At 40.8% G+C, this 17,103-nt stretch overlaps 1 protein-coding gene across 1 annotated transcript in view; it reads left to right on the forward strand.

Annotated features, from left to right (window-relative positions):
* Positions 1-1,073: 1,073 nt before the first annotated feature.
* The window catches only part of LOC145343133 (solute carrier organic anion transporter family member 3A1-like), a 295,740-nt gene continuing 279,710 nt past the window's right edge, over positions 1,074-17,103 (forward strand). Inside the window, exon 1 of the mRNA XM_080189069.1 lies at positions 1,074-1,210. Within this exon, the coding sequence (XP_080045195.1) occupies positions 1,079-1,210 (132 nt within the window). The 5' untranslated portion in view covers positions 1,074-1,078. The remainder of the gene's footprint in view (positions 1,211-17,103) is intronic.

Below are 17,103 nucleotides of genomic sequence, written 5' to 3' on the forward strand. Positions count from 1 at the left end.
CTCTTTTCCTCTTTTCTCTCATACCCTCTCTCTCCCTCCTCTCTCAAACCCTATTCTCACACTGTTTCTCATACCCTCACCTACTCCTCTCACACCCCCCTCGATCTCACCTTCTCTTCTCTCATTCTCTCCTCCTTGTTCCTCATACCCTCACTCCCCTCTCACACCCTCTCTCTCAACACTTACCATCTCCCTCGTACCTTCTCACAACCTCTCTCCTCTCTCACACCAGTCACTCTCTTTCTCTCATACAAAGTCTTTCTCTCTCTCTTATATCCAATCGCTGTCTCATACCCAGTCTCCCTTTCTCATCCCCAGTCTTTCTCTCTCTTATACTCTTTCTCCCTCTCTCATACCTACTCTCTCCTGCATACCCAGCCCCCTTCTCATACCCAGTCTCTCTCTCATACTCAGTCTCTCTCTCGTACCTATTCTCTTTCTCATACCCCGTCCTTCTCTCATACCTGCCTCTCTCATACCTACTCTCCCTCTGTTATACCTACTTTCTCTCATACCCAATCTCCCTTTCTCATAACTACTCTCGCTCACATACCCAGTCCCCCTTCTCATACCCAATCTCTCTCTCTCATGCCCACTCTCTCTCTCAGACTCAGTCTCTCTCTCTCATACACTCCTCTCTCTCACACCTACTCTCTCATATCCAGTCCCCCTTCTCATACCCAGTCTCTCTCTCTCATATCGAGTCTCTTTTCCCCTCTCTCATACCCACTCCCTCATACTCAGTCTCTCTCTCATACCTGGTCTCTCCCTCTGTCATACTCAGTCTCTCTCATACCTAGTCTCTCTCTCTCTCATTTCCACAGTCTCCCTCTCTTTCTCAATATCCTTCTCACTGTCTGTCTAACCTTTTCCTCTCACCGCCTGTTTCTTTCCTTTTCACACAGTGCCTCTCATACCCACAGTTTCCCTCTCTCTCCCAGACAGCGGTCGATCTCCACCCAAGTGAGGCGGGTGGGTGTGGCGCTCTGGCACAGATAAGGAGCTTTCTAACGCGCTGAAAACTCATCCAATTCGGGCCTTTCTATTCAGTGGACAACGTTTACACCTTGTCTCCGGGATGAGCAGTCAGATGGACGGCAGGCGGTCGGTGGTGGCGACTCCCCGGCAGTCCTATTTCTCGGATATCCGAACATTTCTCATCGCGGAGTGTTTGCTGATGCTGACACAGGGCATCAGTGGCGCTTACTTAGTAAGTAGTGACCGGCAACGTGTAGCAAGCGCTGCTGAGAGTGTTTGCTTTAGGTAAACGCATACACAAATCAACTGGAGCCAATATGTTCCGTCTGTGTTTGCTTTATAACTCCCACTGAGTTACTCTGGCAGAACGTGCAAACCCATAGTAGTTTCCGTTGTAGACTGTAGATGTTACATTCAGAAAGAGAATGCATTCTGCGTAAGAGCGGCTGCTGAGAAAAGTTTCAGGATACAAGGCAGACGGAGTTCCCCTTGTGTGATGTATCAGTGGATGGGTGGGCAGTAAACTAAATGTAGAGAATGGAGAGTGAAAGATGCACTTTATTCTCTCAGATTTGACCATGATTCTATCTGAATTAGTTTGTGCAAATCTCTCAGTTGAAAATTTAAGTTATGCTGTCCTAGGAATGTTCCAGAAGTTTGGTCCTCCTGCTAGCCGCTATCTTTCTGTTTGTTGGATCCAGTTAATTCAGCTGTTGGTCAGTTGAAGTGAGTTTGGGGTTGTGGGTCTGCAATATCTGTACTCGGCATTGTTTACTGAGGGTGCAAGGATATTTGATGATGCTGCTTGGTCTACCTGTCCATCATCCCCTCTTGACTCCGCAGTTATCTCCATGCAGCCAAGCTGCCCCTCTGACACTTCATCAAGCCTCAACTTGCTCCCAAATGAACACCAAGTCCATTTTGGCCTCCTGCCACTGGTTCCACCCACACTCTCTGGCTTCTTGCTCTAGCTGAATCAGACAGTGTGAAGCCTTGGCATCTTCAGCTGAACTTCAAATCCCACATGCAATTTATCATCAAGACAGCCTACTTCCATTTGCAAAATGTATAACCGCCCTTCCATCTCAACTTTTTGACTGTTGAATCCCTCAAGCATGCTTTTGCCATCACTTGTCTTGATACTATCCTTACTGCCCTTCTATTCTCCAGCTGCTAAAAACACCAGCCAGTTGAAAATGAAGCTACTTGTTTCCCCTTGCTGAGCATTGCAGGTTCCCCGTCTCCCAATGAACTTGAAACTTTATGTTCTTGGCTTTGTATCTGTTTATTGTTTTGATCCACCCCAGCTCTATATCCTCCTCCATCCTGATCCTCCTGATCCTTTGACCCTCTAACACTGGACTGTTGCGTATTCCCCTCCCTAACTCTTTGTCTCACCATTAGTGACAGAGTGTGCATCCTCATCTAGAACTCGCTCCTTAAACTGTGACAGCTTCATATTTCTTCCTCAAACTCAATTTTTACGAACAAGCTTCTGGTCACTCCTGTGAGTCTCTCCCACCAAGGACTGACATTTATTTCCTCACAGTGAGCGTTTTTCTAATTTACAGGCAAATTGGTGAGTGGTGACATAGCATCTCTGTTCAAACATTTGTCTAATATCAGAGCTGATGAAGAATCGGCTCTATTCGAAATGTTGGCTGTATTCTCTCTCCACAGATGCTGTCAGACCTGCTGAGATTTTCCAGTGTTTTCTCTTTTTGTTTCAGATTCCAGCATCTGCAGTGATTTGCTTTTATATTATGGGGAGGTTCTGTGGCCACTATCCCTTAACCAACACTAGCAAGGGGCGGCATGGTGCCACAGTAGTTAATACAGCTGCCTTACAGTACCAAGGACCCGGGTTCAATTCTGGCCTTGGGTCACTCTTTGTGTCGAGTTTGCGCATTCTCCCTTTCCTTCAGGTGCTCCAGTTTCCTTCCACAGTCCAACCATGTGCAGTTAGGTTGATTGGCCATGCTAAATCAACTTTAGCGTCAGGGGGATTAGCTGGGTAAATATATGGGGTTATAAGAATAGGGCCTGGGTGGGAGTGTGGTCGGTGCAGACTTGATGGGCCAATGGCCTCCTTCTGCGCTGTAGAGATTCTATGAACAGGTTACCTGGTTAATGAAAAGTACTGTATAAATGCTTTATCTGTGTTCTTTCTTGGTGGTACAAAATGTTCATGTGCGACATTTGCTTTCCCTGTGGTGAGTTTCCTTCCCATGATTGAAATATTCAAGCCTACTGTTGAGACTTACGCATGAAGAACTGGGCAAGGTACTCACAAAGTTTGAGGTTTTAGACCACAGGATCAGTCAGCTCCTTTAGAGGAGGAAAGGAGAAATAATTGAAGCAACAAAAAGCTGCAAGGTTCCTGAATTGAGGAGGTGCAGTGAAGATCAGAGCTATGAATATACATCTGAACCTGACTTCTGATTTCAGTTTAAACCACAAACAAATGATTGTCTCTAAAATAAATACCAGCAACGGAAGGACAAACATTTCTTGTCAGGTGGCTGCCAGGACTTTTCAGTGGCTGCCTGTTGTAAGTATAATTGAAGGGTAGTGCAGATTTAGACTGGAGTTTGCACTGTTTATAAATGATGACTGATAAATTCTTACCACACTATGTGCTATTTATAGTCTACCACTAGGATACAGAAATTGAAGAAGTCTCAAAAAATAAAGCATTTTCCATTTAGATAGATGTAGTGTTCTCACTCATGCTGTGCAGCAGGCAGGTAACTCCTTGCAGAGCTGGTAAGGAAAGGTGCAGCCAACAGCTAGAACCTGAGAATCAAGGACAGCCTTGTGCTCTGCACTGGTTTTCATTTGGGAATGGGAAAGTCAGTTTACCCATTAGCTAACTGCGAGTGATGAAGCATTGTTCCTGGCAGCACTCAAGCTTCTTTAGTTTTTGTGTAAAAAATCTACAAGTGGTTTTGATTCTCCATGGGCTATTTGGCTTATCCTCAACATATTTCACTTAGCAGGCGACTAAAGAGGAAACGTCATTGTATCATCCATTCACAGGATACAGACAACTTGACGTAGTTGGACTATTACAGCAGAACTGGATGACATGTATTTAAAAATAATAAACCCAGAATTAGATTGGAGATTACAAACGCTGCTTTTCCTCCAACAGTTTAGCAGATTAAGTGGAACAGAACTTCCAACAAAAAGAAATTAAGGCAGAGATATTAACAGTTTTAAAAATGAGCAGAATAAATATCTTGTCAATGTGATTGGCAGCTGTTATAGAGGAATAGCTTGATATGATCAAATATTGTGTAGGTGGAATAGGTACTTGGTGAAGTAAGCCCACCTGTGGCAGCTTCTTAGCTTAGTGAGATTATCCACTGAATAGCTTAACAGTAAGTTTAAGTTTATTTATTACTGTCACAAAGTAGATTTACCTTAACACTGCAGTGAAGTTACTGTGAAAATCTCCTAGACAGTACACTTTGGCACCTGTTCGGGTACACTGTGTGAGAATTTAGCATGGCCAATGCACCTAGCCAGCATGTCTTTTGGACTGTGGGAGGAAATCGGAGTCAAGTAGTCAGGAGGCTATGATGGCTGTGGTTTCCAACTTTGTTTGGATATATTTCTGGAAGATTGATGATATGACCTTTAACCATACGACACTTGGCTGCATTTTAAATGTTATCACATTTACTATATAAAGTTTGGGTCCACTTCAGTTGAGTGTTTTTGGTCGCTGAGATTAAAAAAAACTGATTATCGCTTACAGACAGAGGTAAACAGAGCATTGGAAAATTGGGAAAGTAAACAAAAAAGATGCAAACAAAGACAGACATAAACAGACCCTCTGTCCCACACACAGTGATTCTTTATGGATCACAATATCCTGAAAGAGGCGGAAAAGCCAATAAAAATGGAGGCTAATTCGGGAGGAAAAATATGGAAAATTTGTTTCTGGCCCCCAGAAGCAACTAAAACCAGCTGAAAAGTTAAGTAACATTATAGAACACTTCCCTTTTACAAAGGACAATTTTTGCTCCAACCAAAAGCTGGTCAGGTTATTGCTTGAAAAAACTTAACAAATCAGCCAGCAGCCTTCCAAACGCCTGCTGTTATTTGGGAAATAAAACACTTCCTAACATCCAATCTACTTCTGTCTTTACCTAATATATGATTGTGACCTTGGCCTTCCCTAATCTGTTTAGTTTTCTGAGTCCTTCATTCATTGTTCTCCACTGTTCCCAGGAGTCATGGTCTCTCTCTGATCCCCCCACTTTCAGAGTGAAATCAAAGATAGTTAATCCTTTACAGTCCCAGAAAATGCTGGAAACACTAGGTATTCAGGCAGCAACAGGTGGAGGGCTGTGCCTGAAACATTCCCATTTTTCTTTCTTTGAAGATGCTGCCTGACCTATTGAGTGTTTCCAGCATTTTTTGATTATGTTTGAAATTTCAGCTTCTGCAGTTATATTTAGTCAATAATTTTAGTTGATTAAAAGAAAACCTGAAGTAAATGTGATGCTCATTTTATGTAAAAATATCAACAGGATTTAGTCAGGCTGCACTCTTAAAGCTCCTGGAGACTGTATTGAAAAACACATCAGACAACACATATTAGAATTTGCTTGCAGTACTCCCTACTCATAACAAAGGAGTGGATACATTGCTCAATTTTGCAATGCAGACTCCATACTTGATTCGATTCTGTACTTGTACACTTGCTTACAGCACCAATCTTCAAACTCCAGTGGGATAAACATTTCCCGGGTACTTGATGGTGAAATTTGACAAGGATTTTCCTTTTAATCCCGGCAGTCGTGTTGTCAGGAAAGTTCAGTTTCTCTTGGGGGCCTGACTGATGTGCACACTGCTCAAATCTTTTGCATCTCTGAAACCTGAGAAGGTAAGCAATGAATCAAAAAGAGAGAAGGTTTGGCTCACGGAGAGGATTCAAGCTGCCTTTGCTTTCCCTCTGAAGTTTAAGTTACAATCATTGAATGACACAGCACAGGAGGAGGCTGTTTGGGCCATCATGACACTTCTGGCTCGTTGATGGAGCTGCCCACTCAGTCATATGATCTTGCTCATTCCCCATAACTCTGCAAATGGTTTGCCTTCATGTAGTTATCCAGTTCCTCTTTGAAAGTTAATACTGAATCTGATTTCACAATCCTTTCGGGTAGTGAATTCTGGATGATTCCAGCACCCTGTATAACTATTTATTCCTCATGTCGCTTCTTGATTTTTGCCAATTACCATACACTTTCCCAGATGATATGAAAATAGGTGTGATGGCAAATAATGAGATGAATAGCCTATGATTACAGGAGGAAAGAGAATGGCTGGTCAGATAGGCTGATCAGTGGCAAATGGAATTCAAACTGGATAAGTATGGAGGCAATGAGCAGGACAAACAAGACAGAGGAATACATGTTGAATGATGGGACCCTATGAAACACAGAGAATCAGAGAGGCCTTGGTGTGCATATATAGCAGTCCCTTAAGGTAGTAGAACAGGTGGATAAAGTGGATAAGAAGACATTTGGTATACTTGCCTTTATTAGCCGAAGCATTGAGTTTAAGAGAGGGAGATCATGCTGGAATTATATAAAACATTGGTTAGGCACAGCTAGAGTATTGTGCGCTGTTCTGGAATCTGCATTACAGGAGGGATGTGATAGCATTGGAAATGATGCAGAGAAAATTTACCAGGATATTACCTGGGTGGGTTTTTGTTACGAAGAGAGATTGGGTAGACTGAGGTTGTTTTCCTTGGAGCAGAGGAGACTGAGGGGGGACATGATTGAGATGTATGAAGTTATGAGGAGCATAGATAGACAGGAAGTGATTTTTCTTTTTAGTGGAGGGGTCAATGACCAGCGACATAGATTTAAGATAAGGGGCAGGAGGTTTTGAGGAGATGTGTGGGAAACATTTTCACCTAAAGGGTGGCCATAGAGTCATAGAGGTTTAAGCATGGAAACAGGTCCTTCGGCCCAACTTGTCCATGCCACCCTTTTTTTAAACCCTAAACTAATCCCAATTGCCTGCGTTTGGCCCATATCCCGCTATATCCAACTTACTCATGTAACTGTCTAAATGCTTTTTAAAAGACAAAATTGTACCTGCCTCTACTACCACCTCTGGCAGCTTGTTCCAGACACTCACCACCCTCTGAAAAAATTGCCCCTCTGGACACTTTTGTATTTCTCCCCTCTCACCTTAAACCTGTGCCCTCTAGTTTTAGACTTCCCTATCTTTGGGAAAAGATATTGTCTATCTAGCTGATCTGTGCCCCTCATTATTTTATAGACCTCTATAAGATCAGCCCTCAGCCTTTTACGCTCCAGTGAAAGAAGTCTCAGTCTATCCAGCCTCTCCTCAGAACTCAAACCATTAAGTCCCAGTAGCATCCGAGTAAATCTTTTCTGCACTCTTTCTAGTTTAATAATATTCTTTCTATAATAGGGTGACCAGAATTAAACACAGTATTCCAAGTGTGGCCTTACTAATGCCTTATACAACTTGAACAATCTGCCCCAACTCCTGTATTTAATGTTCTGACCAATGAAACCAAACATGCTGAATGCCTTCTTTACCACTCTGTCCACCTGTGACTCCACTTTCAAGGAGCTATGAACATGTACCCCTAGATCTCTTTGTTCCGTAACTCTCCCTAACGCCCTGCTATTAACTGAGTAAGTTTTACCCTGGTTCAATCTACCAAAATGCATCACCTTGCATTTATTAAAAGTAAACTCCACCTGCCATTCGTCAGCCCACTGGCCCAATTGATCAAGATCTCATTACAATTGGAGATAACTTTCTTCACTAGCTACTACACCACCAACCTTGGTGTCATCTGCAACTTACTGACCATGCCCCCTATATTCTCATTCAGATCATTAATATAAATGACAAATAACCCAGTGGACTGATCCCTGAGCACACCGCTGGTCACAGGCCTCCAGTTTGGAAAACAACCCTCTATAACCACCATCTGGCTTCTGTCAAGGAGCCAATTTTCTATCCATTTAGATACCTCACCCTGGATCCCAAGAGATATAAACTCATTCAACAACCTACCATGCAGTACCTTGTCAATGGCAAGGCTTTTCCCTGCAGCCCTTTTTAAATAAAGGCACAACATCTGCCACTCTCCAATCTTCAGGCACTTCACCCCATGACTATTGATGACTCAAGTATCTCTGCTAGGGGACTCGCAAATTCCTCCCTAATCTCCCACAATGTCCTGGGAAACACTTCATCAGATTCCAGGTATTTATTTACCATGATGCGCTTTAAGACTTCCAGCACCTCACCTCTGGTGGGAATCTGGAACTCACTGTCTGAAATAGTGATGGAAACAGAGACCTTCATACATTTATTTAGATGTATCACTTGCGATGCCAAGGCATACAAGGATATAGTCCAAGTGCTGGAAAATGGTAACAGAATAGTTAGGCAGTTCGTCTTTGGTGCCGACACGATGAGCCAAAGGGCCTTTTCCTGTGTTGTATACTTCTATGATCTGTGCACTTGGCTTCCAAACTCTCTGCCAGTTCTCCTTATTTACTCTAACAAAACAGATCATGATTTTGAACACACACACACTTACACTTTAGTCAATCTTCCCCTAACAGCTCTGCTCTAAGGAGAACAACCATGTTTCCATAGTCTCCCCATGTTACCAAAGTTCTTCATTTTTGGTACAATTCTAGTAAATCACCAGCATCCACTTTGATATTCTTCCTGAAATGTAGGTCCAGGAGTAGCCATTCTCCAGCTGGAGTCCAACCAGTTTTTTTATAAATGTTGAGAATAATGCTAACAATAATAACCTTGCTTTTTTACTATTTGCCTCTATTTATAAATCCAAAGATTTGCCTTTTTAATAACCTTCCCAACTTGTCCTGCCATTTGTGTACATACAACATCAGAAATGACTGTTTCTATGCCCTGTTTTAAAATTCTACTGGTCAGTTTATATTACCACTTCTCATTTGTCCTAACAAATAACATTTCTCTGCCTTAAATTTTGTCTAATTTCATCTGTCTATACCCTCTTGCTCACATGGTTTAGCTCAGTTGACTGGAAGGCTAGTTTATGATGTAAAGTAATCACCAAAGCTGTGGGTTCAATTCCTGTGCTAGCTAACATCATTCATGAAGGACCTGTCTTCTCAGCCTTTTCTGCTGCCTGAGGCATGGTGATCCTCAGGTTAAATCACCACCAGCCCCCTTTTGAGGGGAAAGCAGCCTATGGTCATCTAGGGCTATGATGACTTTACCTTGCTCGCCACTACTGTCCGTTTTATTTCTCTTACCTAGTTTCTTACTAATGCAGATGCTGTCCCTTTGGGCTTTGATTTTGCTAACAAGTTTGTTATGTGTTCATTTTTCAAACTCCTTTGATAGCTGTGGCCTCTTGCTGAATTGTTGGAAACAGCAGCTTTTATGAATGATTTGAAGCAATGTTATAATGGAACTGTTTTCATGGAGTACCATCTCTGAGAAGTGATAGTTTCTGTTGATATCTGGATTTGTGAGAGAGAGGGAACTGTGGGTTACTCAGATTTTCCCCATTGGATATGGGGGGGAGAGAAAGGGAGACAGTGACAGCGCAGCATCTGCGGCATCCTGTTACTCACAGGTTTGCAACCAATAAATTCTATGTTGAGGCAATTGTGCTTGGAAAATGAATCTTTCATTCTTGAAAGCATTGGTCCTCCTGCATGTGTATATACACACACCTCACACCGCAGAATATGATAGCAGAACAAATATTCAGAGACAACAAATAGTCCAGCAGGTATTTCCAATTATTTTGTTCCCAAGGTGACCTGATATTTTCCTGCACAGGTTAGTCTTGGAATTAAGATTAGGTGCATCGGGTATGTAGGGGTGAAACAAGATGGTAAATAGGAAAAGGAATGGATTCATTACTTTGAAATCTTTACTGGCTGTGGTATGTGAAACCTTCAGAGTAAGCCACCCACTAAAAGAGGAGAGATGACTGTGACTTGGCCTCTGTTTCTTTCACCCATTTGTGGGTTTTAAATTTTCCTCATCTCCCTGGAGCTTATGAATTTACCTAAGCAGAAATATTATTGCATTGCACATTTTGAAAAAAAGATAGTTCCACAAATATACAGCTGTACCAGTGCACTGAAAATTACTGAACATTGCCCTAACATTCAAAAAAGAGTGAAGTGTAAAGTAAAAACATAAGTTAAAATTAGTCAAACATTCCCAGTAGTGAAAATGCTTGAGTGCATGCTTTGGAGTGTTATTAATATTTATCGAAAGAGCACAGAGGATAAGATGAATGTCCACCTAAGAGTGGGCATGCCCTTTATAGTACTGAAATTATTTGAGAAGGCATCTAAGTTTGTGGAAGATTGATATCTAGTTGGATTTTACTTTAAAACATTTGATTAAACTCTACATGTAAGACTGTTAAAGAGAACTGATGCTTGTGAAATGAATAGGACATTGCAATAATTAGATTCCAATCTAGCTTGAACATAAGAAACAGAAGATGGTGGTAAATGGAAACAGTTCAGTCTCACTCACACTCTGGGTCACCTTCTATTCGCACTTTCATAGATAATAGACATTTGCTGATTATACTAAGATATTCAGACTGGACACCAGTGCACAAGAGACTGATAACATTCAAAAATATTTTGCCAATTAAGGAATGGAAATTGAACTTTAGTGTGAGAAAATGCTATCTGTAAAAAGAAAGTTGCTACATCTAAAAGGGAAATTCAGCAGTAAAGATGGGAGAGGAATAAGGTGTGGGCGGATATTTGCTTTTACCATCTGGCATTGGCCGAGCTAATGAGAGACAAATATCAAATGTGGTGTGATGTGGCTGAACCACACACCTTTTTCAGAGCTTTAATTAATTACAGGTATGCAGTCCTTCCTGCCCAATTACTCCTTTTGTACTTCAGGCAATGTTATTGTTTAGAAAATAAACATGGAAATCTACATCCTACTTGTGATTATTGAGCACTCATTGAAGAGTTAAGCTTCTTTCGCATTAACAAATGAAGGTGATAAAGTGACGAATCAGAAATGACAATGTGCTAAGATTTGACTCAGGCTAACATCTAGACTTGCAATAATGGAGAAAAACTTCAGTGAAATGTATGAAGCTTTCATAGCTTAATTGTATCATTCATTTACTGTGAATTGGCAGAACCCCAGGTGCAGATGAGTCTGAGGTTCTCCCTCTTTTCCCTCAGTACAATATGTATTTTTATTTTAAATAACATCAGTGCAGTCCAGATCAAAAAGCACACCTGCTGGGATCAATACAGTTGAATTCTTTAATCTGTTTTTTAATAGTATATGTCAGCAATTCTTTGGTATTGCTTCAATCAGCTTAAATAAAATTCACAAAAGTGAGCTTCATTGCACCATTGTTGTTGGTGTTACTGGACCCTGCAGTTCTGAAACCGATGACCAATATTCCTCTAATCACTTCCAATGTGGCTCCTCTATGGGTAATCATCCTTGTAAAGGAGCAATTAAGGCCATGTTGTGTAGATCACTAACTCAGTGTCTAATGCTGATTCAGCACTTGACCTCATTTTGGACCTTATCAACCTTGTTAACAACTTTTGCCAAACACTTGAAGCTGAACCTGAACACCACATGGATACTATTCAAAGGGATTACCATGATGATGTCTGGAAAGGTGCTTTTTGGCTTTCTTCTGTCACTATAGTTAGTGAAAGTACTTGTGTACTCTGCTATTGAAGGCAGTAGGTATTGGGTTTTTCCTCAGTTGAGTTTGAAGGCAGAAAGTCCACTGTCACCAATGGGAACCATAGTTGCAGGCTCTCTTGGGCTACTGTGTAATAAGGATACTGAACACAAGCAGCTGAGAAGGCCCTATTCACCTAGGGTCTTCAGGAAGCACTTAGCGTTATGTCAGACAGAAGCAGCATCTGAGGTAGTTATGATTCACCAAGGAGATGGTCACTAAACTGCACAACTTCCTCCATACTGACCTGCAACCACACAGCAGAACAAGGATGGCATTACTAGTGGCTACAAAGGCTCTCAGTTTCTATACCAGTGAATCGTTTCAGACTGGAGCCATTGATGATGTGTCAGATTGGTATGTATTGCTGCATATGGAGAAATGAGGACTGCTGGATGATGAGGACTGCTCACTATATACTTAGTTCGTTGTTGCCTTCCATAAGCATATGTACAGGAGGAGCTATATGCTGTCAGAAATGTCAGGAAACAAACAATTTCAAAACAATCGTTTGGCTGCCTGTACTGCTCGGAGGGAGCCCTACATTATGCATTGCAGCACATTTCCAAATTTGTGATAGTCTGCTGTGTAATCTAGTTCTCATGAGGGCATACACTGTTGCCACTAGTCCTTTGGTGAACATCTCAGGACATCTGTGATTTTGTAAAATATGTGCATCTTTATTCGGGTTCTTGAAGATAAAAAGTTGTCAGACAGTTTTAGTCTTGCAAATAAAAAGGACTTATTAAGTAATAAAACTACTTAACAACTGAATTATCATTTGCAAGTCACACTTGGCTTTACTCACAGGAATGGTGGGGAAAAGGGACAGTGCTAACTCTGATGTGATCTGACTTTTTTCTTCTGTTCCTGTCCATCTCTTCATTACAGTGTTAATGTAAGCCTTACTTGTGACTACTAAATAAGCTTTACTCTTCTATCTTTCCTCTGAGAACCTGTACACTTATATACTGGATTCTTTCCAGCTCTGGTATCCTCTTTTTTGCTCTATCATACTTGAAAAAGCAATTAACTTGCAGTATTCAATACACAATCAAGATGATCAATAAACCAGTCAGACTTGCATCAATAAACCATCAATACTCCATGGACAATTACATCAATGGACCATTGGTATTTAAATCACTAGCTAAATTCTGGTCTATAGTTAATGAAGTCTACAGCATGCAGATGATTTAGAGTTTAAATTGGTCTTTGGTGACACCTTTGCTAACAGCTACGATCAAAAGTATTCAGACAGAATGACCATTCAACCATCTTCCTGTCTCTTAGCATTAGATGTCTGCAGACAGAATTAATCTATTTCCATTGCTTGTCAATTCTACTGAATTGTTCTAACATCCCACACTTTGGCTCTATAAATATCCAGCTTCATGTAATATAATAACCCCAACGTCTAACTTAATCAATGCAAAGAGTTATTCACATACTGGCAACTAACTCTTTGCTTAACAAAAGTCCATACGTTTATAAAGCGCAGCATCTAAAATTCATAGCACAAGGAATATATATAAAAACCCACATTTGTTATGAGAAGGAAGAAGAGAAGAAAAAAAAAAAGGAGGCATTGGGGACTCCATTGCTCCACGAGAGATTTATCAGTCTCCAATACCCCTAAATTTAACATCACCTCTCTTCCACAGTTCCCCACCTTTCCACCTCTCTAATACAGGCCATCCTCAAATTCTTGGCCAAAATGCTGAGACAAAAACACCTCCAAAAAATACCGTAGCTCCTTTATTCCACATTATTACTAATATTACAGATGCAACTGAACAACCTTGTATGTTTCCTTAGTGCCTGTCTTGCAACAGTCTTTGCCTTTCATGTTGCTTCTAGCAATGCTATCCCAGTGGTTGCAGCATGCCTGTTGGAAGGTGCAGGTGACGTTTGGGTCTGGGTCTGGGAAAATTACTGTAAATTAGGCACAGTGTATAGGATATGATGCTTTAAGGTATTTGGACTATATCACTAATACTGGTACTGCAACAATACATGAAAGGGAAGTGCATTTTCTGCAGTTGCAGTGTCACCGAATATAACCTAAATTTACAAAGTTTTGTGGTTGTGAAGAAGAGCTCGAAATTTTAAGCCTGTTTCTCTCTTCACGGACATTGTCTGAGTTTTTCCAACACTTTCTGTTTTCAATTTAGATTTTCAGCATCCGCAGCATTTTGCTTTTATTACGAAGTTTTGCATTCCACTAAGTGCGTTATTTTAATTTACAGGAGAATATAGGACAGTGTTAGCAAGAAAGAGGGCCACTGAAACAAACACTAGAGTTGCATTAAATAGGCAAGTTTTATCTGTGGATCGTTGCAAACTAAAACTTGAAATGTAATAATTTTGTCTTCTGTCTGCATCAGAACCGGGAACCACAGTTATTTCCGTTTCTTTTTAGTGAGGACTGATGAATCACCTATTTATCTGATTGTCACTGCCTCCATTATAGTGATGCATTAAGTGGTGGTAACTCACTGCTAACCATGTCATTTAGTATGTTGGATATCACACTTTGTGCTCTCTTATAAAGCATCCAGGGAGTTGAGTTGTTATGAGGAACTGTAAAAACAAAACTTGAGTGGTTTGTCAATATCTTCTTAACTGAGAGACCGATGAACATTTGCATAATGATAGATTATTAGTTAGTCAATTAAAGGGAAAAAAAAAAGCAAACTGCAAAGTTCTTCTCTGACCTACATGTACCATCAAAACTAGTTACTGGCTGAAGTAATATTATTTCGTTCCAGCTGGTTTTCATATTTACATATTCATATATATAGCTGCATTCCTGACTAGGACATGCCTACAGTGGTTTTACTCCCATGCTTGTTATGGAGAGGAGAGAATGCATTATATTATATGTATCGATGGTAAACAAATGAGTCTATTTACTGATTAGACACGCTCAGCCAGCAGTGACATCTTCATATGATGCAATTTAAATGGAAAGATCAATCGAATTCAGAAATGAAACTACAATTAGCTTTGGCAATGACAAGTATAGAAGAAAGGAAGAACAATGGTAAACAAATACCCTAGGCAAGTTTACGAGAGGTTATTATATCATTTTAATGGAACCTAATTGCATTTTGAAATTGTATTGACATTTATGACACGGGTGGAGTATGTCAGTGTAAACAAAAATTATATTTCCAGTGATAATGTCATTGTAACAAAGTGACATTATAATGCAGATTGAGCACATTTTCTGAGTTAAAACCTTAAAATTCATTTTTCAATTCAGTTTCAAACCAGTGGAATATTAACAATAGTCACGCAGTCACAGGTAAGCTGCAACTATAGGAAGTATGGGTCGGAAATGATACTACAACATTGTGGGCTGATTCTCTGAGCCACGCTTCCTGTAGTAAACTCCACACCCATAGGGTGGGTTTGAGTATCTGCCCTAATAAGAAAGTGCTGGAAATCTGAAAGTAGAGCAGACATTGCTGATAGTACGCAACCTGCCAGTCAAGAGCAGAAATTTTAAAAAAGCAAAACTTTGAGGTGGAACCCTTCCTTTTGGGTGGAACGCCTAGTATCCCACTCACATTAACTTATCTTCTCAATCTAATTGGCCTGCTGCTCATTTGTGGCATTTTCTTGTACTGTGACTGGAATTATGAGGGATCCTCTTATTGTTTTGTTATTTTGACATCCATCAAAAGCTATCAAAATAATTAAAAGCTATTTTGTGACATCATTTGCTTAGAAGCATTGGGCGGGATTTTACAGCCTTGCTCATCCCGAAACCGTAAAATCCCACCCAAAATCAACGGATCTTTCCATTGTCCGCCCCTCGCCCGCTCTGATTCTGTGGCGGGTGGGGTGGTAAAATTCCCGCTATTAAGTTTAAGTTTCTTTACTAGTGTCACAGGTAGGCTTTCATTAATACTTCAGTGAGGTTACTGTGAAAGTCCCTGAGGCACCTGTTCGGATGCACTGACAGAGAATTTAGCATGGCCAATGCACCTAACCAGCACGTCATTCAGAATGTGGAAGGAAACCGGAGCACCCAGAGGAAACCCATGTAGACAAGGGGAGATGTGCAGACTCCACACAGACAGTGACCCAAGCTGGGAATCAAACCTGGGTCCCCAGCGCTGTGAGGCAACAGTGTCTCCGTACTGCCATATATTGAATGACCTATTGCAACACAGAAGCAGAATGGGAGCATTTGAATGCAAAATTTCTCACACATTTAAGTTGTGAGAAAATAAAAAGCAGTATTTCAAAATAAGGAAACTCTGTGATGGTATCAGACTTATAATGTTATGGTTTGGCAGATGACTGAAATCATTGAAGTTTTGTATTGTAAATGAGAGAGATAGGGATGTTAATAACTCAGACAATGTCTAGACTATTGCTGGAAAAGAGAGATGTTTTGGAAGCTTTCAGTCTTGCACTCACAGGTCAGATAAAAGAATATCAAATTTCAAAGGGAAAAACAATTTATACTGCATGAGAAGAGGCCGCTGATTGTTTGGCAAATTGATTGGTCAAGCCATTGCCATGGAGAATGCACCAGAGGACTAATGTCCCCATGGCTTTTGTTTAATTCAAACAAGGCACAATGCCCACACATGTTCTTTTTACGTGCAGAGGACATGTCCCTGCATATGAATGCACTTTGCAAGCGTAAGTGAGCCACATTGAGAGCCTGACTAATAATCTTAAATTGATTGTTAGCGAAATTCTTAGCACACTTAGGATTATTCAGCAAATGCTGTCCAATTGTAGAATCACATCTAACATTAGACATTACATTCTAAGTTTTGCAAGCACAGGTTGGTTGAGTATGATCAGTACTTCGCCTATTGCGAACAGCATAAGGGGTGTACTAGTCAATATAATCCGCCAGTTGTTGGCCATATGGCCCAAGTACTTTACATCACACTGGCACTGCAATTCAAAAACCAAATTACTTATTTATGAAGTAGATAGAATGTTTTGTTGGCTTGACAACAACATTCTGATAGCGTACAATACACTGAGCAATGGTCTGATCCGGGTAGCCATAATGCTGCAGTATGGTTTTGATGTGTCCTATTTTGGATCAGGTTTGCAGAGAGGGCCGAAGCCATTTGCTCAATGTTCCAGCTGCCAGCATGTGGAACTGTAGGAATTTCAGCATGTACATTGACCAATGAAGGGAGGCTTGTAGTGACAGGATAAGAGAATCCATTAGCAGATTTCTCAACTCACATGTCAAAGAACGAGAGTCCTTTAGACAGCTCCATTTCAGAGGTGAATTTGAGCATAGGATAAAGTGTGTTAAAGTGAGTAAGAAATTTTTTTACATGCAGCTGCAGATTCAAATGCAGCAA

Source organism: Carcharhinus amblyrhynchos, chromosome 5 (genome assembly GCF_965287045.1).
Source record: "Carcharhinus amblyrhynchos chromosome 5, sCarAmb.v2.hapA, whole genome shotgun sequence".
Lineage (NCBI taxonomy): Eukaryota > Metazoa > Chordata > Chondrichthyes > Carcharhiniformes > Carcharhinidae > Carcharhinus > Carcharhinus amblyrhynchos.